The 26,520-nt window shown below is 41.1% G+C and overlaps 1 protein-coding gene across 1 annotated transcript in view; it reads right to left on the reverse strand.

Moving 5' to 3' along the window:
* krt222 (keratin 222) overlaps positions 1-26,520 on the reverse strand; it is a 58,097-nt gene that overhangs the window by 14,001 nt on the left and 17,576 nt on the right. Inside the window, exons 2-8 of the mRNA XM_028589836.1 lie at positions 26,143-26,315; positions 26,008-26,046; positions 21,487-21,923; positions 21,044-21,247; positions 11,581-11,663; positions 10,406-10,559; positions 9,156-9,470 (exon numbers count right to left, since the gene is read on the reverse strand). Coding sequence (XP_028445637.1) covers positions 9,156-9,470; positions 10,406-10,559; positions 11,581-11,663; positions 21,044-21,241 — 750 coding nt within the window. The 5' untranslated portion in view covers positions 21,242-21,247; positions 21,487-21,923; positions 26,008-26,046; positions 26,143-26,315. The remainder of the gene's footprint in view (positions 1-9,155; positions 9,471-10,405; positions 10,560-11,580; positions 11,664-21,043; positions 21,248-21,486; positions 21,924-26,007; positions 26,047-26,142; positions 26,316-26,520) is intronic.

Consider the following 26,520-nt stretch of genomic DNA (forward strand, 5'->3'; position numbering starts at 1 on the left):
TATTTTAAGGAGGAACATTTATTTATTTACGATACATTATTCATTTACAAAGAAAATTGTTGTCCTTAAAGGTCCCATGGAAAAGGGGACCACTAAGGTCTATATAAAAGAGACTTCAGATACAGTATTAGGGGACCACTAAGGTCTATATAAAAGAGACTTCAGATACAGTATTAGGGACCACTAAGGTCTATATAAAAGAGATTTCAGATACAGTATGAGGGACCACTAAGGTCTATATAAAAGAGACTTCAGATACAGTATTAGGGACCACTGAGGCCTATATAAAAGAGACTTCAGATACAGTATTAGGGACCACTAAGGCCTATATAAAAGAGATTTCAGATACAGTATTAGGGACCACTAAGGTCTATATAAAAGAGACTTCAGATACAGTATTATGGACCACTAAGGTCTATATAAAAGAGACTTCAGATACAGTATTAGGGGACCACTAAGGCCTATATAAAAGAAACTTCAGATACAGTATTAGGGGACCACTAAGGTCTATATAAAAGAGACTTCAGATACAGTATTAGGGGACCACTAAGGTCTATATAAAAGAGACTTCAGATACAGTATTAGGGGACCACTAAGGCCTATATAAAAGAAACTTCAGATACAGTATTAGGGGACCACTAAGGTCTATATAAAAGAGACTTCAGATACAGTATTAGGGGACCACTAAGGTCTATATAAAAGAGACTTCAGATACAGTATTAAGGGACCACTAAGGTCTATATAAAAGAGACCAGATACAGTATTAGGGGACCACTAAGGTCTATATAAAAGAGACTTCAGATACAGTATTAGGGGACCACTAAGGTCTATATAAAAGAGACTTCAGATACAGTATTAGGGACCACTAAGGCCTATATAAAAGCATCCAAAGAGCACCATGTTATGGGACCTTTAAATGTTGGATTTTTCCTAATTAAAGCATTAGGATCAATTTCCAAAAGATGTTTTTTTATTCCTCCTTTTAGTCAACTTTAGCATGGGTGTGTGAACTTATGCAAGCCACTGTACATCACGACATAAAAAGAAGGAAATGCAGAGTCACAAAATGAATTCCTTTCTTGCATAAGAAGTAGTAGGCTTCAAACACATTATTAGCAACTGGCTTTAACAAAAGCCCTGAACTCAGCTTTTTCAAACCGAGTATTACTAAACTTGCACTTCCCCGTAGCTGAAGAATAAAATCTGTTTCATGTCTGTGGTACGATCCGAAAAGAGACTCAATGACACAAAAGCTGATTGGCTGCAATATAAGTTGCATGTTGGTCTCATTTGTAGTCTTAATACAGTGCATTATATTTGGACTAGCGAAAGAAAGAACTACAGCACCACGGAATCACAATAAAAAACATTGTATAGCGCTGCGGAGCATTTCAATGAGCACTATACGTACGACCTGTTTAAAATGATTTAAGACCTGAAAAACTATACCTCAGCAAATTTCAGACTATTTAACTCTTTTTTGAGGTGTCCATCACATTTTTTTGGCCCTTTTTTTCCATTACCACTGGATTCACCACTAACATCAATTTATTACCACTAGTTTTACACTTTAAAAAAAATTCATGGTCAATAAATCTCATATATATGTATATATGTATGTATATATTATACCTCAATTATGAGTTAAAAAAAAAATGAAATTATGGATTATTTCGACAAATAGTTGGATAATCCCAGACTCTCAAAGTTTAGACAGGATACTGTTTAGAAACCATTTCATTGTTTTTTTCAATTGCTATAACATGTAATAAAACTCCCCAAATTCAATGAAAGTAGTAAACTGATCATTCATTTTACTTGCGAAGAGCGTTGTATGGAAACATCCATGTTATTTTTAGGTTATTTGCTTAAAGGAAACCCATATTTCCTACTGTTTAAGGCCTAAAATTTTGATTTTGAAATTTTGAAGACTTTGTTTTTTAGACTTTTTAAGACGCTGCGGAAACCCTGGCTGCTGCTAGTGTGTGTTTCAGTTTGGGTAAACAGACAGCAGCGCAGACAGCCAGGCCTGCGTGTACACACAGCTTGTACAGCTGTGTGTACACTGTCCAGCTGTTCAGCGCTCACACCTCCGCCCTCGCCCGTTTCAGACGCAGTGAAGCGGTGAAGCTGTCTCAGCACAGTTATGACAATATTTTGACGGTAAAAACAAAAGAACATGACTCAAGTTATGTAAGTTATTCTCTGTTTAATTTATGACTCCAATGATTCTCATTTTCTGTTTCAATGCATACAGTATATTTGAATTACTAGCAACATTCTATGACAAGCAAATTTAGGCCGAGATTATCCTACATCAGCTTTTGATAACTGATAACACTCGGCAACAAGATTCTTTTTTATCTTACATAAAGTTGGAAAGGCGGGGGCATTTAGTATTCCATCTGTTATCTCAGGCAGTGATGGAGGAGGGACTTATTACCAGTGGTGGAACAAGTATTCAGATCCTTTACTTCAGTAAAAGTACTAACACCACACTGTAAAAATACTCTGTTAAAAAGTCCTGCATTGAAAATGTTACTTAAGTAAAAGTATGTAAGTATCATCAGGAAAATGTACTTAAAGTATTAAAAGTAAAAGTACTCAATGCAAAACAATCCTCACATTTTAGAAACTGGAAATCAAAAAAGCATTCAAAACCATCAAATATGCGTTCAAAGCGTCAAAAACAAATTCTGTGTTTAATCCTCTAATCATCTCAGCTGGACTTGTTATATTGTTGGGGAGTTTAATTTATAATAAAACATCATATTTTATAAACTACATGGGTTGTGTGTGCAAAATCTTAATGTGTAAAGTAATTAGTAACTAAAGCTGTTAGATGAATGTAGGGGTGTAAAAAGTCCAATATTTCTCTCTGATATGTAGTGGAGTAGAAGTAATAAGTACCTCAAATGTGTACTTAAGTACAGTACTTGAGTAAGTGTACTCAGTTACATTCCACTACTGGCCCCCTGTTTTGTTTGTATTGTGCACATGCTTGTGCAAAAGCAGCTTTGCAAATCTTGTATGAAGTAGGAAATGCGTTTATCACATTGAAGGATACACGTAATAAGGGCTGGCCTGTAAACACGGTCAGTATATAGCTGGCAGGGACGGATTGGGGCTAAGAATCTGCCTTGGACTTTCTCCCAAATTGGCCCATCATCCGGCCATTCACCCCTAGCCATGCGCGACAGACACTAGCCAGGATGTCCTGATAGTATTTATATGTCCCAGCAGGCAGCATTTTGCCTGTACTTAGTAAACTTTAAAAAAAATTGTGTCTGTGCAAATTCAAGACTATCTTTCTATAAATGGTTTAACATCTATGTTCCAACATGCATATAGAGCTGGTTACTCTACTGGTACCGCTATGTTACAAATGTCTGATAGCTGGCTTACATCAATTGACCGGTCAATGCTTGTGGGAACAGTTATGCTAGATTTAAGTGCTGCTTTTGATGTGATTGATCATGATCTCGTAATCGGTAAACTTATTTGTTGTGGTTTTAAACACACAGCTATTTTGTGGTTAAGAAGTTACCTGTCCGGTAGATCACAGAGAGTATATTACAATGGCACTTTTTCAAACAGCAAGGCGTTAGACTGTGGTGTTCCACAGGGGAGTTGCCTTGGACCTCTCCTTTTTGCAGTTTTCACCAATGATCTTCCACTTGCTATTGGGAAAGCAAGTGTAACAATGTATGCAGATGATTCTACCCTCCATTATGCCGCATCCACATGCTATGAGTTTAGTCAGGTTCTATCTAGTGAGCTAAACATCGTACTTAATTGGATAATATCAAACAAACTTGTGCTTAATGCATTAAAAACAGTCTGTATGATATTTGGCTCTAAACATAAATTAGCACATGGGCCTGAATTGAATTTTGAAGTTGCAGGCCAATCTATAAAACAAGTAAATCAAGTTAAGCTTCTAGAACTACGGCTTGATAGTGCATTGTCATGGTCAGATCACATTGACTATATAGTTACTAAGATGGGCAGAGCAGTTGCCACCACAAGGAAATGGTCACCATTTCTACCCTCTTCTTTACTCTTTAGTTTTCTGCCACTTGGATTATTGCTCAGTAATCTGGTCATCTGCTTCAAAAACCCTACTTAGAAAACTTCAAGTAGCACAAAACAAAGCAATCAGACTTGTTATGACGTGCAATTCTAGGTCCAATGTTGTTAAAATGCATGAACGTCTTAAATGGTTGAGCGTTGAAAAAAGACTATTGGCCAATGTGCTTACTTTGTTGCACTCTGTTATTCAAACTCAGACACCATCATTTATTTTTGATAGCATAACTTACATTTATCAGATATCCATACCCATTTCACAAGAGGAGCCAGTAGGGGGCAGATGACTTTACCTTTACCAAAATCCAATAACTTGAAAAAAACTCTCATTATAGAGCAAGTTCTTTGTGGAATAAAATCCCAAGTAACATTTGTTTTATTACAGGAAAGGTATATTTTAAAAAGAAAATAAATTCTTACCTTCATTTAAATTATTTATCATGAGGTTTCTGATTGTGTGGGGAAAAATTATCAGATTTTCATCTATTTCAATGTGAGCTACCTTAATGTTTGCCATGTAACATACTGTAATATATAACTTTGTTTTCAAGATATTTCTCTATTCGCTTGGTTTGTTATTGTTTTCATTCAATTGTAATTGTAATTTTTATTCTTTGTTATTTAGTTTTGTAATCAGATATTGTGGTATTTAGTTTATTTATTTTTTTTATTTTCAGTATATGTTATGAAATGTTTTAATATTGTGTGATTAAATGTTGTTTTGGACCCAAGGAAGACTAGCTGGTCATCTAGGTGTCAGCTAATGGGGATCCTTATAATAAATACAAATACAAATACTATGCCACAATACTGCAGCCTTTCAGACAAGGTATTCACAGCAAGTAACATCTCAAAACCAATGATGATAATTGGGGTTGTGTTTATTAATGATGCCTCAGCCTTCAAATAAAAACAAAAAATGTACAATGCCATTACATCTGCATTGAAAATAAAATACAAATAATGAAATGTCACTGGCTACAGACACCCCAAATTACACAAACTTGTAATTTTAAACAGTACAGAGTATTACTGACAACACTTTCAGAGTTAAAGTACTTGCTGTACCTGACATGGGGATTAGATATACCAAAACTACACTGAGAGTGTTAGTTACTATATACTATAACTGTTCAAATATATCTATATATATTAGGGGTGGTACGGTTCACAAAATCCACGGTTTGGTTCGTATCACGGTTTTAGGGTCACGGTTTTCGGTTCTGTACGGTTCTTGTTGTTATTTTTCTTTAATCTTTAACACTCCAGAAATATACTTCAGCATATGATATATAGCTTAATTATCTACAATGGAGGACACAGTATTAAAACATAGTTTTATCTTGTAATCATGCACAAACGGAATTTGGCTTTAAGCCCATTATTGGGACCATCTCTGAGGAAAGCGAGGTGAGATTTTGACGTATGTGCTAAAAAGGCACATACATTCCTGTAGATGGCAATACTCATTCTCCTTTTTTTGCCAAATAAATGAAAAGCTTGTTGAAATCATCAATGTCTTCCCTCTTGCTGTATCAAAATCTCAGCTATCTTTCCTCAGAGATGGTCTTAATAATGGGCTTAAAGTCAAGTCAAATTCAGTTTGTGCATGATTACATGATATAACTATATCATTATTTAATACTGTATCCTACATTGTGGATAATTAAGCTATATACCGTATGCTGAAGTATATTTCTGGAGTGTTAAAGATTAAAAGAAAAAATAACAAGAACCGTAAAGAACCGAAAACTGTGACCCTAAAACCGTGATACGAACCGAACCGTTGGTTTTGTGAACCGTACCACCCCTAATATATATAGATATATATAAAACCACCAGGCCTTTGCCAGTTCCACAATAGTAAACACAAATATGAAAGACAAGGAAAAACTGCACTTTGATGGAAGACAGACAGAAAGTGCAAGCTAGGATTTTTTGGTTAAACATTTGGTTACATTTGATGAATTATTTCGCCCCCTTCCCTGTTTGTTAGCACATTTAGAGTGGTACCAATGCATGTCTGATGTTTTCCCGTTTAATTTAATACCATAGTCTTCATCCTAACAGCAGAAGTGAGCTCACTACAACCTCTCATATACAACCAAGTGTTTAATGTTTCAAATGAACCTAACAGAAATTATTAAACACGTTAAGTTTGATAGCACTAAATGGCAAGATCATTTTCATAATCATGATGCACACCCATGTTGATAGCTGACTATGCAATTCGCTAAGATAGGGATAAAGGCAGCCTATTATAATGTGTCCTGCTCCTGGCACTTACCAGTATCTATTGCTGATGTGGAATTTTACATGTAGCATTTAAGTGATTGAATTAGCACCTGGCTGTTAATATCACTTTATTAGACTTTTTTTGTGTCGACGGCCATCGATTGGACAGATTGTCAGTCTGTCCCTGATAGCTGGAAAAAAAAATTATTAATTTTTTTGCCCATAATTTCACTTTAAAACAGTTTACCACATTATTGATGATTATTTATCTAAAATCTCATTGTAAATTTTCTTTTGTGAAAGCACCAATTGTCAACCCTATGATGTCGTTGCAATATCGACATTGATGTATTTGGTCAAAACTATTGTGATATCTGATTTTCTCCATATCGCCCAGCCCTACACATAATGTGTTTTAAACATAACTTTTGTTTGTGTATAAAAAAAACTCCACAGGGCACCTTTAAGCTTAAACAGGATCATTGAAAATAATAATGGATTTAATCCTGCCCCCTCTCAGTCAATTAGTCCAGTCAACCGTCCATTTTGGTTTTAGCCAACTGAGATTTCTTCTGTCCATTAGTCGTTTAAAAAAAAATCCTTTTTCATGCTGAATGACTCATATTGAAGAAACTTATCAGCACATTTGTGGCAAAAACAAGATTTAGATTGGTGCTTTTGCCCGATTGTTTGTGGAGAAACTCAGTTTTACAGAAGTGTCGATTAAATCGACTAATCCATTAGACGACAAAATCATTTTCCTTTAGTCGAGGACAGTCCTAGATGTACATGTAGGGCCCTATTTTAACGATCTAAGCGCACGGCGTGAAGCGCCTGGCGCATGTGCTTTTAGGGCGTGTCCAAATTCACTTTTGCTAGAAAAAAGGCTCTGTGCGCCGGGCGCATGGTTCTAAAGGGTTGTACTTTGTGTCTTCATTAATCAGGTGTGTTTTGGGCGTAACATGCAATAAACCAATCAGAGATCATCTCCCATTCCCTTTAAAAGCCAGGCGCGTTTGGACCTTGGAGCATTGCTGTTATGATGGAGGATTTGCACCGTAATATTTGTATTTGTAATCTTTTGCATGTTTGTGTGTTGCTGTGCGTCCCTTTGTGTGTAACAAGCATAGTGTGCGCGCACTGTGCATAAGCCTAGGCACATTTTACTAAAGCTCTGTTTAAATAACAATGAAATGCTGCGTTATTGACTTTAGACCAGGTTTTTGTTGGTCAATGGCGCGATCACTTTCTGCTGCATCAAGATAGCAATATGCCCAGAATGCACCTGAACACACCTCCCTGTAAGACCAGCACACCCAGAATGCACCTGAACACACCTCCCTGTAAGACCAGCACGCCCAGAATGCACCTGAACACACATCCCTGTAAGACCAGCAGAATGCACCTGAACACACCTCCCTGTAAGACCAGCACGCCCAGAATGCACCTGAACACACATCCCTGTAAGACCAGCAGAATGCACCTGAACACACCTCCCTGTAAGACCAGCATGCCCAGAATGCACCTGAACATACCTCCCTGTAAGACCAGCAGAATGCACCTGAACACACCTCCCTGTAAGACCAGCATGCCCAGAATGCACCTGAACACACCTCCCTGTAAGACCAGCATGCCCAGAATGCACCTGAACACACCTCCCTGTAAGACCAGCATGCCCATGGGCCACAGATGGGCGCAGGCGCATTTGCTATTTAAACGACATGGGCGCTGGACGGGACACTGACGACGGAGTCGGTCTTAAACTAGCAAAGAGACTTGTGTTGGGCTTTGCGCTGCACCGGGTGCAAGATAGGGCCCTTAATGTAGTTTTGCTGCCTGCATCAGGGTTTTGACTCTCCACTGTAGTTTGCACTCTAACTTTGCCCGCTCATGAAGAAAACAATACAACTCTTCCCAGGAAGCACCGGTTTGGCCTGTTTAATATCATAATGTTATACAAAGCTGATGTTGAACTTTTTCTTCTCCTCAAAAAAGACATGTATTGCATTCTTTGAAATGTAAATATCACCCATGCTAATTATGGACATCATGCAGGCTTCTGACTGCAGCATTGTGTAACCGTTACTTAAGTGGAACAGACAGAGAAGGTTTGCTGTAAACAACGGCATTTCATAAAAACCTGCTCCATTTTAGCGCTGTGGTAGCTTGCAGCCCTTGGCGACGGCACTTTATTGTCGCTGTCAGACCAAAGTCATTGTGCTGTGGCACAGGAGCACGGGGATAATAAAAGGCACCTACACTGCGCTTTTCCCCGTAATAACAAAAAAAGAGGTCAGATAGGCTAAAACAACAGCAGAAAAGCTCCTACTTTAAAATGACAAATGCTTCTATTACTACATAAAGGATGAACAGTCTGCCAAATACAGCAGATGAGAATGCTCAGGTTGTAATTTGGCTCATACATATTTAATGAAGATCAGGGATCATTCACTCAGAGTGGTAACTGATCACATGTCGTAACAAAACCCTGTAATTGTGTGTAAGGGAACAAAAGGTGAGGTGAGTGAGGAGACATTTAGGCAACAGCATACACAAACCTGCAAGAAGGTAAATACACATACACACCCACATATACAAAAGGCAGAGAGGCATTGTGACCCTAACCCTACAGCCTTTCACCACAGTCAACAAACACTCCACACCACACCATTTAACTCAGCCCAGCATATATATCACTCAGGCTTGCCTGCGGGACAGCCTAGAGTTGCTCTTGAGGGTGTGTCTGGCTGGCAGCGTGCCAGGACAACATGAGAGAGGCAAAGAAAAAAAAAAGAAAAAAGGTAAGTAAAGATGCTGGAGTGGATGCGTACCTCACTGAGAACTCCTCCGTGTGATCTGGATGCTGCTGCTGCTGCTGCTGCTGCTCCAGAGCGGCTGGGTCCGGCTGAGCCGGGGAGCGGATGTGCCACGGCACCCAGGCCGAAGTGTCTCTCTCCCGGGCCGGGGAGTCTGCCCTGGTCGCACTGCGCTCTGATTCGGTCGAGGAGCTGGGTGAGCTCCATCCCTGTGCCATCCTCCTCCTCCTCCCCTCCTGCTGCTGCTGCTGATGCTGCTGCTGATGCTGCGGCCGTCGCTAACACAGCATCACAGGAGCCGGCACGCTGCAGCTGCAAAGCCCGGGCTGCCTGCAAACAGCCAACCAGATGGAACAAGAGGGGGAGGGAGAGAGAGAGAGAGAGAGAGAAAGGGTGAGAAGAGAAGGATGATGTAAAGAGTGAGAAGAGATAAAACAAGACAAAGAGGAAGATGAAACGTGTTTGTGTATGGATAGGTGAATCAATGCATAGGAGAAAAAGAGGGTTAGGGTTAGAGCGATGTGTGTGTTAGAGTGTGTGTGGAAAAGAGAGCTGTGAGTCGGTCAACGCAATGCAGAGGCCAGAGAGAAAGAAAGAAAAGTAGAGTCAGTTATTGAGACCTACAGTACAGTACATGCATGCAGATGTGCATGTGAGCACGAGTGTGTGTCTGTTCGCAGGAAAAGACGCCTGAAGTGAGGGAGGGAAGTATTAGTCAGCAGGAATGAGAAAATGAAGAGAAGGAGGAAAAGAGGAGGGGGCCGATGAGGTCAGAGTAAAGGGACGAGGGATCGTTAGATGCTGTGAACACGCACACGCACGCACGCACACACACACACACACACACACACACACTCAGATCAATACTACTTCACCAATAGACCATATATTACATACTGTGCTTAAAATAGAAGTATTTTAAAATAAGTAAAGCGCTGTAACGTGAACAGCCTGACGATTACATCCAAAATAGACCCTTTCGTGAAACAATAGATGACATTGCGATCATATTTAAAGGGGGATGTAATTCTTGCATGTTTTGTTTGGTTGTGCATGAGACTATGTGTCCGCATGAGGATGTTCAGGGTGGAGAAAGGGTATGTTGTAGTGTGAGACTGTGCTTACAGATGGGAAAACACCATCAAAAAGAAAGGTAGACAGGCGCAGTGACACGGGCAGACAGATGAGTTGGACGGGAAAAAGAGGGAAAGATAGAAAAGAAAAAGATGTCATGGCAAGCATTCGCAGGCAGCACATTCAGTGACCTGAAACTCCTGGTGCATCGACTGCAGATCTGTCATGGAGTGGCGAATGTCTGCCTGCAGCGTCACGCTGCTCTGGTCTGCATTCCTCTTTGACTCCCGGAGCAGAGCCACCTGTTGCTCCAGACGCCTGGTGTTCCTCTCCTCCGTCTCACACCTATCACGGGATGGGATGTCAACAGCCAAGGCTATTCATTGAGCCCCATTGTGTGTTTATTGTAGATCATTTAACCGTGGAATACATCAATCACATAAAAACCTTGCATAAACACAGAGAGGATAGGGCGAAATGGCCAGAGGAAATACATGTATTCAAATAGAGTGCAAACAGATCAAAGCCATGTGGAAAGTTTTTTTTTATTTCCCTGAAATATTGACACATTCTTGCCAAATATCCAGTTTAACTTTATTTTTTTTTTTTTTTTTTTTTTTAGCTGAAAGATCCCATTTTGGTGCATGGGAGTGAAAGGCTGTTGCAGAAATCATAACTACATGGTAAAAGTATAAACAAGACATTGACATCATGGAAGTGTGTCATAGACGGCATTACAGAGTCTTGGAGACACACTCAGCTAGTCAGGAGACACATCAAGCGGAGCTATAAATAGAACAGGTGTATGTATTTCAAGCCGCAGCAGCGTGTCATCACTGTCCTTCATGGGTTAATGGCTGACAGCGGATGGATGGTATGTGAGTGTGTGTGTGTGTGTGTTGAGGGTGGTGTGGAGGCTTGGTGTCACTCTGCATCAATACACATGTGAAAGTGCCGACGCGGCACAAAGCCCGGCCTGGATTTGTATGCAGGTTGGCTCACAGGAGCGGGAACTGGCCTGAGTTAGATAACAGAGAAGTGGAAAAGCATTGCAGCAGGTCTTTAGCCATTTATGTTACACCTGTGCTTAGTATGTTGGGATGTTTTCATGGGCCAGAAATGATAAGCCCACATCTCCTAGCATGTATTACTATGTTACCTATTAAGATAAAAAAAAGAAAAGAAAAAAAAAAACATCAAAAAAAATACTGTAATTTTCCCCTCTGTACCTGATCACTTTGGAGTGTAATATGTTTATGAGATGCAATATCATGCCTAATATGCTTATCAATAGGCCCTAGGGTGTATTGATTGAAGGAGAGGAGGGTTAGAGATTTCAGGAAAACTACAGCCAAATACAGCTGACCTGGCCTGGACGGCAGCAGCTCTGGATTTCATGCTGTCAGACTGTAATGCCAGCTGGGCATTCTCCATCAGAAGGTTACCAACCTGACAAAAATAAATACAAAAATAGATCAAAGGAAGTGCAAAAACAATATGTTTATCTACAGCTGTCAGAATGACTTGTAAAGTTGGTCTAGGCTGAGGCATTTGGGTGAGGTCCGCCACAATAGAGAAGTAAAATACTTTTGTTTGGTTTTGAATATTGACTGTTTTATGAGCAACTGGTGATATTTCTGTCCTACATCAGTGCATGCAGATACTAGGGGGTGTGAATCTTCACTGGTCTCACGATTCCATTCGATTATGATGATCCTGTCAACGATTCAAATCCATTCCATATCCCGATGCATCACGATGCGTCACCTCCTCAGTATTATTATATATTACTACACGCTTGTTTTCATCAACAAATTCAAGCAGTCAGATATATATGAACTCTTCTTTTAATTGTATCTGCTCTTAAAAAAGAGAATTCCTGAATGTAGCGGAGTCTGAACACAGCAGGCAAAAGGCAAAAACTAAAAAAACAGCGACCGTAAAATCAACACGCAACATCAGTAGGCTATAATCGATTATGGTCTGTCACTGCGACGATGCAGAATGGTCCAGGTCCGCATCGCGATGCATCGATGCAATGATTATTTTCAACACCCCTAGCAGATACTGTACTTTGATCTTGAATTGAGATTTCAAACATTATGCCCTGTATTATTATTATTATTATTATTAATATTATTGTGTTATTTTTCACTACCACCTATATGTTGTACTTTACATACCGGTAATAAACCAATAGGCCTTTTTCACAGTAGACATTTTGACATTTGTCGTTGTATGAAACAGCACAAATGGAGGAATAACCGTTATATCAGCGATGTGTAGTGAGAACTGTGTATCTCCTTTTTATACAGTACAATAGTTTTGATGCTCTTCCATGAAATACAATATTTTTGTCCTGTAATAAATGACTTGGTGACTATTCTATTGTGCATATAGGCTAATGACAAACAGCACATTCAGCACATATGTACATTTCCCGTTTAGGTGATTCAAGCTCGCAAATCTAACAGCAAGACTGATACAAATTGCACGCTTTATAATGCGAGGACCAAACCTAACCTAATATTGGCTCATTTGCTTTAAAGGGATAGTTCAGATTTTTTTGAAGTGGGCTTGTATGAGCTCCTTCTCCATGGTCAGTGTTTTGGCTACAGTAGAGAAGGAGAAGCAGGCAGGAGAACAGACTGGGGCAGCAGTAACACATATTTTATCCACATAAAAATATTAATGTCAGGTTAAGTGTACGCTAGATTTAGAATATTTTCACAGCTTTACCTTGCTATCAGACAGCCCTGTCTAAGTTTACACTGGGGCGAGTGAAGCCTGTCTATGCTCTTGTCAAAGCCACCAGACTCCAATGACAAAAACAGTAATTATACTTCGCAGAACACGGGAGTGGCCGGTCTACCGCTGCCTTGATCAGTTAGTTAGTTTGTGTTATTGTGTTTTAAAAAAGGATTAGAAACTAACAAAACTAACAAACAAACTAACCGATTGAGGCAGCGGTAGACTTCTGCAAGATAAAATGACTGTTTTTGTCAAAGGAGTCTGGTGGCTTTGAAGAGAGCAAAAATAAACAGCTTTAGTTCCCCCCCATGCCAACTTCAACAGGGCTTTTCAGTAACATATATGGGCTAACTAGTGTTAGCTAGCAAGCTCTTGTAGAAGACTCTAACACGGTAGCTATGGAAACCTGTTGCTCCTTTATAATACTGTAAAAGACTAGGTCGCCTCTTTACTACACTTTTCTTCCCGTTCCAAAAACAAACCTCTCATCTGCTCTCTCTCTCCCCCTTTCACTCGCTCTCTCTCTCAATTCAATTCAAATTTCTTTATTGGCATGAATGTCAGAAATAACAATATTGCCAAAGCATCAAGGATAATAATGAAGAAATACATACATACAATTAATTGAGTAAACTAAAATATATACATTTAAAAAAATAAAAATAAAACAAAAACAGGAAAGCAACAACTGTATATCAATATACAGTAAAATCGCTAGTGTCAACGTAAGAAAGAAAACAAAGACATGAAACATGAAATAAAGCCATGAAGTAGAGGAGTAAATGAGAAGGCAGAGTAAACTGAGGGGAGGTGAACTCCAGATATTAGGTGTTGTTGTGCTGCTTGTCTCTCAGGCTGTGACATGCACTCACATATCTCGCTGCTTCTACAGCGCTCACACTAGTTTCTCCAAGTAGATGTTGCATTTTTGTCTGGGTGGTAAGTGTATCAAAATCTGGGAGTTATTGTATTCAGTAATGAATTGTAAAATTCTGCCATTTATAAAGCTGCAGAATAGTTTTGCCAGGTTACTGGTCCCAGAATTGATTTGACTGTATTGATTCTTCGATTAGGTTTAGCTGATTTTTGTTATGCTGTTCCCTTTTTGTTCTTAATAAATGTTTGTATTCTTTTAGTGTTTCTCCATAGAGAAGGCGTACAGTTTGGTTATTTGGATCCCTCTGTTTCTGATTGGATACATTTCTTAGTTCTTTTCTTAGATTTATACAATCATTATCAAACCATTTTTCACCACTAATATTTTTTGTTTTTCTTTTTCTCTTCAAATTTGTTAGTTTTGCAAAATGAATGTCAAAAATGGCATTCATGTTATTAAAAACTAAATTCACACCTTCTTCATTGTAAGGAAAGGATATACAAAGAAAATCATCCAAGAGTGACTGGATTTGTGGACTGTCCATTGCCTTTCTGTAGAGATCAGTGCTGCTCGCAGTCCATTTGTAGGACTGGTTAGAGGTTTGTAGATTATTAGAATCTGGTTCTTTGTGTTTGAGATTTCCTCTACTGAGATAGATTGTTATTTTACTATGGTCAGACAGGGGAGTAAGGGGATTGACTGTGAATGCCTTAATATTAGAAATGGCAAGGTCAGAGATAAAATAATCAACAGTACTGCTGCCAAGGGAAGAACCCTGTCTACCGAAAGAGTCTCCTCTTACTCTGCCATTGACAATATATAGACCTAACGTACGACAGAGCTGTAGGTCCCATTCGTGTTAGTACGCTTGTCGAAGTTGTTTCTGGGGGGATATGTGGGGTTAGTTAGGCTTTTGTTCCCTAGTATGTGCAGGTTTCCATGGCTGTCTATAGTGTCTAATTTATCTGCTGTTCTGGCATTCAGATCCCCACAGATTAAAATATTACCTTGGCTCTGAAATTGGTTTATCTCTCCTTCGAGTATGGAGAAACTCTCCTCATTGAAATAGGGTGACTCGTAGGGGGGAATGTATGTGGGGCAGAGGAATATATCTTCGTCAGCTGAGATTATTTGTTTTTAAATTTTTATCCAGATATAAAATTCCCCTCTCTTGACTAATTCTCTTGAATCCTTATATTCAGATTTATACCAAATTATCATTCCTCCTGATTCTCTTCCCTGAGTGACGGGACAATAATTTCTCTGTAACCTACTGGACAACCAGTGGAAGAACCTTTACACCATGTTTCGAAGATGGGCACGGCTTGCTTGTAGAGGTGGACGTGATCATATAGGCAGTCTAGGTCGAGGGTGGGGTGGTGGGCCAGGTGCACGTTGGGGTCTTCAGGGCACCATCCTGGGAGAGGCCGGCATTGATCCGTTGGATGGTAGCAGGGTGAAAGTCTTGTTGGACACAACAATGCGGGAGTTGGGGAAGTTTCTGCTGGCTTTCTCGATCACTCTCCTCGCTCTTGTTGGGTCTGCAAGTCATTTGTGCCAGTATGAATGATGATGTGGCTGGGAGAGCCAAGTCCGTCCTCACTTAGCAGCTCCAGGGCTCTTGTGGTTGTAGGGCACCACAACTTCTCTACACGGTGGTTTGGGAACAGTTTTTTTTCATCAATGAATTTTCCATTAGAATCTATTAGGAGCACAATCTGTGGTCTGGACAGAGTGGGGTCGTGCTGTGTCTGTGGTGCTGGAGATAAGGCAAGTTGGGCAGGGTGAAGTGAGGCAGGTGTAGCCTGGGTTGGGTGGGGTGAGGAGGGTGCAGTTTGGATAGGTGGGGGAGCGGTAAGTTGTGGAGGACATACTGTGGCTTTCTGAGGTGGCTGGGTGCAGTGGGTGAGGTGGAGGTCTAGCTGCTCCTGAACGTTGTCAACTTCTCTCTCTCTCTCCTCTGCAGTCTCTTTGTCAGCATGTTCAGCTCGGCCTTCTCTCGCTCTCTCTCTCTCTCTCTGAAGTTCTCTTACTTCTTCTGTCAGGCCAGCCAGTTCATTCTTCAGATGGTCTCTTTCTTGTTGAGCACTTTTTAGCTCTATTTCCCAGTTGTTGTGCTGCTCTCTGAGCCTGGTGGGGAGCAGCTTCTCTGGCGTGGTGTTCTCTGGTTGTTGTCTGTTCACCTGTTCCCTCAGATGGACCAGCTCTATTTCCAGTTGTGTAAACTGTTCTTTAAGGAGGGTCATTGTGTTTTGCATCTGAGCTTGTAGGGTCATTTTCTCTTTCTGGAGCTTCAGATGTGGTGTCAGTTTGACTTTTCTGGATGGTTTCGCTCAGGGTGGTCTTCTCTCTCTGTGCTTTTTCTTTTATAGTCTGAAAGTCTCTCAAACTGTCTTAGGTCACCTTGTACCATTACTGTCCCATTTTTATAGATGTTGACTGTGATGGCGACAGTGTCAGGATCTTCTTTAATTTTGACTTTCCACCAATTGCAGATCCCTTCTCTTTTGACTGACTTGTAGTGTGAGCAGATGGCTGAGTGCCACGCACTTGGCAGTTGGATGAAAAGGATGAGATTACTCACATCACCATTTTTGTAGTGGTCTGCAAATAGATCCTCTTGTCTTTCCTTCAGTACTTTTTCTTTGTACTGTTTTCTGCTGTTGTCACTTCTGATGTTCTCAGCACTGACTGGCAGTTGGGGCATTCTGAGCTTAGCAATGGTTGCTATGTTCTGCTGCTGTTGGCTGACTTACTCTGCTTGCTAGCTAGCTAATATGCCAGCTACTTGGTTAGAGTTTAACTTCAGCTCAATATTTCTTTAGAAAAGTAAGAGTTTTAATGTAATAACATAAAATACTTCAAAATCTCAGCACTTTGTAGAAACATGTTTTCTTGTTCATCCAGATGGTGACAGTTGACAGTTGGTGGTTTCTTTCAGTTGTTCAGCCAGGATTTTCTTGTTTTCCTTTGTGGTTTTTCCTCCTCCTGATGTTTCTTTTTCTTCCTCAAGGTGTAGTTGAGTTTTCAGTCTAGATATTTGGGAGTTTGTCCCCTTTTCGAAAACAAAAAAGTAACAAAATAGTAACAAAATCAGGAGCTCATTTTGAAGCAGCTGCTTCTCTTCTCTCTCTCTTTCTCACCCTCTCTCTCTCTCTCTCTCCGTGGGGACGAAAATCAAGCTGCCCCCTCTAGAGGTCTGGAGAACTTCCGTTGTGTAAACTGGATGCAGCGTTTTTTTGTTGCATTTGTTTTCGGAATTTGTGTGCTTTTCATTTTTCATCGTTTCTATATTTGCAACGCGTTTATGTATTTGGTTGTGTTGTATGTATTTCAGCGTGTTTATTAAATGTGTTGTCAAATTTAATTAATTTGCTTTTGTGTTTTTTTCGGCCACCATACCATCAACTGTAGGTAATATTATGACTATGGATAAGTAGGGCTGGGTACCAAATTCAATACTTTTTAGGCACCGACCGAATTGGCTCCTTAGTATCGAGTATCAAAAAATGCCTCGTCATTCAAAACCCAATTTAAATACCTAAGGAGTAAATCTCATCAGCGTCAGTAAGCCAATTGGCATGCAGCATGCTTCTACCAAGATCTATTAATGTTTGTGATTGGCTGTCTAACATGTTTACATGTCGCAGAGGCAGGCAGGAAAAACTCTACGTTACACAGAGGCTCACGTAGTAGGAGCTGAAAAATAAATCAAAAGATTTTTGCCGTAATGTGTAATGTTGTAATTTCTTTTTGTTTTATAAAATTTAGGAAACTGTATCGAAAGTCACGGTATTGGTATTGGTACCGGTCTCGAAATACTGTACAACCCCACTTAAAAAAATCAAACTATCCCTTTAAAGGGAGGCACAGATTTTCAGGAATAGATCATTTGAGTCATTTTGGAATGTAGAAAGCCAAACTAGAGCCAGAACCAAAAGCAACATAAAAATATATGTACTATGTCATATTTTGGTAATAAAGTAAACTCTTTTTGCATTAAGATCATGCGTATCATCAGCTTGTCACATGGCATTACCATTGGCTAAATTGTACAGAGGCCTGTGTTAAAATGACCAAAATGTACAACTCTTTCCAGTTTCATTTGAATATCAGTTTTTAGGCCAAAAGGCAGTCTGGACAAAAGTATTCTTAAAAATAAATGGAGGCTCCTTGACTTTTATCCCACACAAAGATATTAACACACCCTTACTTCCCTTTGTTTTCTTTGGATTGTAACAACTTTCAGAACAAGACACACCCATGGTAAAGGAAAGCCAAAGATAACATGGAATAATACACACCATTTATACTGTAAACATACACCAGTTATTATGTAGATATTTCATTACACCACCCCATTTAGCCCCACTTATACAGTTGATGAGTGAATCAGTACACTGACAGGATCTCTAATTAATGTCTTACTATCGTAATTAGTAATCAAATTACGCATCATTAAGTCTGCTGTAAATAAGTTAACACAAAGTAGATCTCAAGTAGATCCATAGCAAAGTAATCCTACACGTTAACGTGAAAGCTTTCCCTGGGTAACTGAACAATGAAACTAGCAGAGTTTGCGCTGGGGCCTGTCATAGTCATGGAAACATCAGCCACACTTTGGAGACGAGCTGATTGACAAGAGTTATTAAGGTGTTAATTAATACAGAAAGTGACGTTAGCACCAGGGAGCGGTTCAAACCATCAAGTCATGTCATGTGAGATCACTATACCGGTAAGAGTTAATGCTCTAAGTGGAATGGCCTTTAAAGTATTAAAGAGTTCGGCATTCTTTCTGTGTGTGACAGCGGGCGTCAGGGCTGGACTGGGACAAAAAATCGGCCCGGGCATTTTTGGCCCAGCCGGCCCACACCCCCGTGATTGGTCAGACACATTCCCTGCAGACAGTCCTCTTAAAATATGCGTGCATTCTATGATATGAGTTGCCCAGTGTTCTGTGTTCATGTGATCGTTTTGGATCCTTCAAGACTTATCTGTTGATCTTACACTTAAATAATTCATTCATTCTTAGAGTTATGATTTGTATATTTATGGTATTTTTATTATTTTTTATTATTGATATTTGATATTGTATTGCCATTATTACTATTTTGCTTAATAGTGGCAACTTTAAAAACAGTTTACTGATAATTTTAACTATTGAGATTCATATTTTGTCGCTTTAGACACCAGTGTCTGCTAAATACTATAACAATAACTATAACCCTTCCCAAAAGCTACAATAAAGCTGAGAGTAGTATATGCCCTGGAAAAGGCCAACACAACCCACACAAGAGAAGCTAATTAAGCCATTCAAGGAACACTGATGCTTGTATCAACACTGATTTTATAGATCACACAGACTTTTCAGCTACCTAACAGGCTAATCGCTAGCATTTTCAATGACACTCGTTATGACGTGAGACACACACACACACACACACACACACACACACACACACACACACACACACACACACACACACACACACACACACACACACACACACACAGCCTCCCTCCCTTCCTGAGAGTCCCTGTTAATTTGCTTACTCCTTACCACATAGTCCTCTACTCTCTCTTCCATCTTTTCCTCACTCGCTCCTAAGGCCCTGTCATGGTTACTCTCCTCATCTTCATCCCTTTCTTTCTGCTTCTCTGCCAGCCACCTCTCCTCCTCCTCGGCTTCAGGTAATGCTGATGTAGAAGCAGCTACTACATCCCCAAACATGTCCGAAATTTTGGCACATTTTGAGGAATCCGCCTCTAGATTCTTAATCTTTCTCTCCCGTAATTTCTCTGCACCTCCTTTACACGTTGGTGGTCGTTTGTCCATTTTAACGTGGATGCTAAACTTCCAGCATAACTATTACAGCTCGTGTCTCAGGGCCGGGAGGCGTGGCCACAGTGGGATTCGTAAATTTGCAGGGGGAAAGGGGGTTCCTGGATTTGATTGGGTCGGACCAGTGCCAGTAAAGAAAATTAACCCAAAAATAAAAAAGGCCCATTTATATCGCCGATTCGGCCCAAAAGTGCGTCGGCCCACCGGGAAAATGCCCGGTATGCCAGATGGCCAGTCCAGCCCTGGCGGGCGTTCTTGCTGCATCTCTCTGGCTCCGATCCAGGAGTCATGACACACACATATGTGCTTCTAATCCTCGGCAACACGTTTCCTCTTTGTGAGGGTTACCTTTCATCACATCTTACATTTTGGTAAGAAATGTTTCTTTTAGATTGATGACAAATAATTTTCAGTATGCAGTTGGCTTCGGAAAGAGTTTTAGATATCAAGAAGAGGTTACTGGAGTAAAAACAGCAAACGTATCAATAATCAAAATCCATGTTTAGCTACCATACACCGTCAGCCCGTGAGCCCTCGTATCACTTTCCAACAACAACTTCATTAGTGTTAAAGAGTTATTGTTACATAGTGGTTTTTAATCAATGAAAGACAACACACGGCCAACACCAATGTTGCACCCCCAGGGGCATAACTTTGGGTTCAACATTAGGGGGGGTTGAGATCTCCAACTATCTAGGGAGGTCCTGGAACATGTCTGCATGTCTTGACAAAAGCGACAGAAACATTGAAAAAATTCTTGAAAAAAAAAATTAAATAAAGAGACAACATGTTGAAAGAAGTGACAAAAACACTTGAAAAAAGTGGTAAAAATGTCTAAAGGTGACAAACCTCAAAAGTTGACAAAAATGTCGAAAAAAATGTCGAAAGAAAGCAACAAAAACATCCCAAAAATTAGGAAAAATCCCAGTTTTGATTATTGGGGGGGTTGTAACCCTATCCCGCCTGTAAATTACACCTATGTAGACCCCTGCCCTTAATCCACTTTACCCGGCCTTTGAAGTGTATTTGAGGCTGTTCACGTGATGTTGCAATGCAGTTGAAGGCAACAGTAGTAATCGGCCATTTCTCTGTTTTGACTGCAGTCTTTGCTGTTTGATTAGACACACCTGCTCCTGTTGTCTGCCAGCCAATATGGCCTGGAGCTGATGTAATGGAGCGTAATCATTAAACCTGAGTGGAAATATACTGTAGCAAATCTACAACTCCGACATGTCTTTGTCTGGCAAACGGCTGTCCCAACACAAACAGCTGTTTCCAACATTGTTTTACGAGCCCAAGTGATTTCAAATAATCACCATTCGTCAAAAAAAATCTCAACAAAACAAAACAGAGTCTGACCTGGACACGCAGCTCCTTGACGGTCTGTTCCTGCTGGGACCAGTCCCGGGAGCGTGAGGCGCTCCTGACGCCCCAGTCGGCTATCTGAGCCTCCAGCTGCTGGTTGGCCTCCTGCAGCCTGTTCACCTGCTCCAGGAAGCCCTTCAGGCGGGCATTCAGACCCCACATGGTGTGACTGGAGTCCTGCAGCAAGTCCATGGAGACCTGAGAGAGCGCGCACACAATTTTTGTTTTTACAGACACACGCAACGTGACGCTGACATTTCCATACAGTCAAATGACACTGCCAATTTTGCCTACGACTGACAGACTTCTGTTTCTCTCAGAGTTCATACCCACTCATGCAAAGTTATAAATTTAACAGCAAACAGTTCGCCACCCATATTTAGACCACACGCTGCCAGAGGCGTTAACAAGGTAAATGTTTACCCAGTGATACTCACCCTATCGCAACGTGGCCTTCCACGAATAGGTGTAGCAACAAGGCAGCAAAAGTCCCTGAGTCTGTTCTCCTGGTCACACTGGGCTGATCCGCCACTCCCCACAGCTTAGCCACATTCCTCTACAGTGATCTGGTCCACACTTTCCCCTTCCCACTGTGTCCCGGGTCATAAGCAGCAGGCCCCTGAGACAGAGCAGGCAGGCTGCCGTTAGCCTGCCAGCATCACCGCTCGCGTGTCAGTCTGTAGTCTTCAGGGTCAGCCGACGACAGGGATGTTCCTCCCTGTTACACCTCACCCCCCACTAAGCAGCATGTGGGAGAGGGGAGAGCAGCGGGGTAAGCACTGGACACAGTGCTTACATCACCAGCACTCGGGGGGCCCTTTGTCCTCTCTGATCCTGGATTACTGAGCTGCTTTCAAACAGGCAGCAACACAAGCTGTGGAGGGAATGTTCAGGGAGACACAGTGACAGGACCTGTGTGAGTGCATGTTTGTGTTTGAGTGGAGCTTTAATAAGAGGTTACAAATACATAATTAATGTGAAATGTGTGTCCCTATACTCTGCTCTGAAGTCAAGTAATACACACTGTGTGCAGACTTACCTCTTGCTCAATAACTGTCTAAGTGGCTGGTTTTAGAACAACTGAGTATGTCTGTCTGGGCCAAAGATTTCATCTACTAAATTCATCAATATTTCCTTGGACACAATTGTCCACAGATATGCCACAACTACAGCCTAGTGTTTCAACAGAGGCACAGTATGGCTTTACTGCCTCTGGATTTGTTGTATATTTTCATAGCTACCTTGTACAGATGCCAGCAGATGGCATCGCCATAGACATCAATATGTACAGAATTTTTTTTTTTTTTTTAAAGATGATTTTTTTGGGGGCTTTTCCCTTTATTATACAGTGACAGTGGATAGACATGAAAGGAGGAGAGAGATGGGGGACGACAAGCAGCAAAGGGCAGCAGGTTGTATTCTAACCTGCGCCACTGCAGGACTCAGCCAACATGGGGTGAATGCTCTTACTGGGTGAGGGTATAATAAGATATATGTTTGGTTAAGCTAGGGGCATGGTTTAAAGATTCCAATGAATGTTTAAAGGCACAAGTTGTGATCCAAATGTAAACAAAGAGTTTGAACCACTATCACAAAAAACACAAGATTGTAACCTGGCATGGCTCCCCAATTGATTGACAGGTCATTTAGTGCAGAGGATAACGCTATAAAACAACTAAATTTACATCACTGATGCATTCTGATGCCACTAGACTATGTAACTTGCTGAACTGCCACAGTGCTACACATGGAACTCACAGGCTAAATGCTAAAATATGGCATAATGGTCCGGTCACATCAAAAAGTAGCACAGCGATGTGACGTTTATTTGTGTGTCTTTGTGAAAAAGAAGTGGTGCAAGACGTGGTGCTCTGGTTTATTGGCATTTCTTTAAACAGTCAAAATCGTCTTGGGCAGTGCTAAGCGCCGGATGGAGCCCCGGTGCCTCTGCAAAATAGCCTCTGGAAGGAACTTGTTTTGATGGAACGTGTACTTTCAAAAGTAGTTTTAGTCGTGCAACAGAAAACTCAGATTGGACAGATAGTCTAGCTAGCTGTCTGGATTTAACCTGCAGAGATCTGAGGAGCAGTTAACCATAGTCCTCACAAATCCACCGGAGGTTAGAACGCCAAAGCAAAGAAAGGCAACGAACATCCGACCGAAAAGAGGGACATCCGGTGGAATTTCTGGCGGCGAATTTCTGGCGGCCTGGAAGTGGAATGTCGTGGATACAGACTAAGTCAGAATAGCTCTCCAAGCTACCAACCATATGCTACTTGTCCTCAAAGACTGTGAAAACAATGGACGCAGCATTTGTGACGTCACCCATTGGTTTGTGTAGTGCTGCTTTGAAGCCAGCAGTTTGCCTTTTGGCCGTCGCCATCTTGGTATTTTGAAGCCAGTAGTGAATCTATTTGGACAACAGGGCGGAGAATGGGGAGGATGACGCGGCTAAACCACTGTTAGGTATGGTTTCAATGGCGCTCAGCTAAGCTACGTAAACGCTAAAAATAAAAAAGTTGCTGATTTTTAACCGGCTGACATAAGTCATCCAAACGGGGGACCTCCAGATACAACTAAAGCAGCACAAAAAAAAGTAATAATTTTTTTTGTAGGAGGAGGATTTGCTAATCAGATGACTTAAAAAATGGTAAAGAAGCCCGTTTTGCTAACATGCAGGATTATTAATACTGTATAGGACTGAGCCTGCACTTCTATCTGCTACAACCACTGTACAAATATTGTCTCTTTCTAGACTTTTATTCTTTGTGCAGAAAAAGGACAGAGGAAGAGCAGCCAGCTGACGTTCTCATGTGGTTTTGCTGACAGTTTTGCTGACAGTCAGGCTTGTGGTTTTTACCCCTGGTTGATTGATTGAGAGAGAAAGAGTGAGAGATAAAGACAGAGAGGGAAATGTCCATTATAGCACAGTAAAGCAGGGAAATGTGTGGGAAGAGGGCAAATTTTAATAATTAAACACACACACCAGAGATTCTTACACGTCAAGTCTCAAGTCTCTCGTGGTTATAATGAGTGTTGTATAATCTGCAAACAAACAAACGCTATTTCATCTTTTCATAACATCTAGGGAACGACATGATCTAGTCAACCTCTTGCAGGTTGTGGCTAAAGCAAGAAGCAAGCTAACGTTAGATGGCCTGAGCTAAACACGTTTCCTAACCTATCACGGTGCTTTTTCTGATGCCTGATAAAGTCAGATGTGGTTGAGCCAGAGTCCTTTATCTTGATACCACATATTTTGCATTCAGCGCTTCTTTTGTTTGGACCTCGTTGTATGATTTTTTTTTTAAAAGCCAAAGCTTCTGATGAATGGCACAGCATGTTTGTTGTCCTCTTTCACATGTGGCCGCGCAGCAGATACGTTACATGTGTTACACGTTACGTAGGTAGGTTATAGGTAGGGGTGGGTACCTACCGAGGACCGACTCAAGTTAAATCAAACGGTGCCAAATTTCAGTACCTGGGAGCACGTAAGCGCGAGCATATCTGGATGGTGATGCTCCGACACAGACACACACACACACACACACACACACACACACACACACACCAACCCGGTCTCACACCAGGTCGTGAAATAGTCACGTTATTTTGATTTATTAAGTTGTGTACAGGTCACGATTTTGACGTTTATTTCGTGTACACGCCTCGTATTTTGAACGTGTACAGGTCACGCTTTTCGAACCTACTCTGGGGGAACGCAACAACGGGGAAATGAGGCGCCACACGCTGGCCACAACAACGGGATGGGCCGCCACTCCCCAACCAACCTCCCTACGCCGACTTTCGCCTTATCAATACTACTCGCTACCACAAAAAAAACTACATTTACATGTCCTGTCCATGACTTAATAGATTCAATAACGTTAATAATGTTTTATATGCCCTGGTGACAGACTGACAGGCTGAGGTTGTAGGGCAAGGCAACTTTATTTCTATAGCACATGTCAGCAACATGCAATTCAAAGTAATTTGCATTAAAGTGCCCATATTATGAAAAAATATGGGCACTTTTTCTGGGATTTGGGGTGTTCTTTTGTGTCTCTGATGCTTCCACACATACAAACTGAAAAAAATCCATCCATGCTGTTTTGAGTGAGATATGGTTTCTGGATGTATTCTGCCTTCAGTCTCCTAGTGAGCTGTTCAAAATTGTGACGTCACAGTCCGTTAGCTCGTAGCGTAGCGTTAGCATGCTAACGCTAGCATGCTCCGTCGTTCTCAAGAGCAAAGCACTGCTACAACACACACAAGTTCACCATAATCTACGAAAGAACTACTTACATGTGCGCCCTCATTTAGAAGTCTCCCAGCTAATCCTGCCTTTTAACTGACCAAAGTTGGAGAAACAGGCTTTCTTTTACTGTCTCTAGAGTTAGCTAGCTGACATGATCTACATCTGACCTACTGGGCATGTGCGAGTGCAATCAAAGATAGTACAGAAGAAGAAGATGAAAAGAGGTCTCACTCTGTAGCTAAAACAGAAACCAGGTGAAAAGAGGATCTGCAGCAGTGAGAGAGAGCTGTACAGTACAACAAAAATATGGTGTTTTTTGAAAATGAAACCATGTAAACCTATTCTGGTACAACCTTAAAATACAGTTATGAACCTGAAAATGAGCATAATATGGGCGCTTTAAACATTAAAGAGCAGTTAAAAAGAGATAGAAAATAAAGACTGTTCACGAGTCCTACATCTCGAGTTCGAGTTCAATGTCTTTTGATGACGAGTCTCGAGTCATGTCTTAAGTCCCTGTGTGTACGACTTAAGCGCGACACATGCACGCACACACACACAAACACACACACGCACGCACGCACGCACACACACACACACACACACACACACACACACACACACACACACACACATACACACACGCACAAAGAATGCTGACTAGCCAAACAGTGCCAGTCAGCACTGCTGGGACACTTACCGTCATCACACTCCCACACCCTCTCAGCAAGTTGGCCACCTGTTGGCAAGAGAGCAGCAATGTTGATAATAATAATGATGATGATGATGATGATGACTAACTACGTTGTTAGTTAAAATCCAGGAAAAACATCACCTGTCAGGGCGTTGCAGATACGTCTGTTTTCGTTTCTGATTGCAAACAGGGAATGCCACTGAGCCTGTTTTTAGATGTCATGTTGCTCCCACAAAGATCCAAGAACTCTCTCTGTCTCTCTGTCGCACGACATTCTTGGGAGTGTTTGTCCAGGGGAATCGCGTAACTGAGGGCTACAGGGAAAAGCAGGTAGTGACTTGTTAGTCGAATTTCAGGAACCGCGGTGGAGGTTTCAGAGGCGGACACTGTGTACAAGAGGAGGAAACGAAAACACGTCAGCCACAGATTTCGGGTTTTCCACTGAAAAGTCCTAAGAGCTCCCACATGTACAGTACAGGCCAAAAGTTTGGACACACCTTCTCATTCAATGCGTTTCCT

The sequence above is a fragment of the Perca flavescens genome, chromosome 2 (assembly GCF_004354835.1).
Source record: "Perca flavescens isolate YP-PL-M2 chromosome 2, PFLA_1.0, whole genome shotgun sequence".
NCBI classification, from domain to species: Eukaryota; Metazoa; Chordata; class Actinopteri; order Perciformes; family Percidae; genus Perca; species Perca flavescens.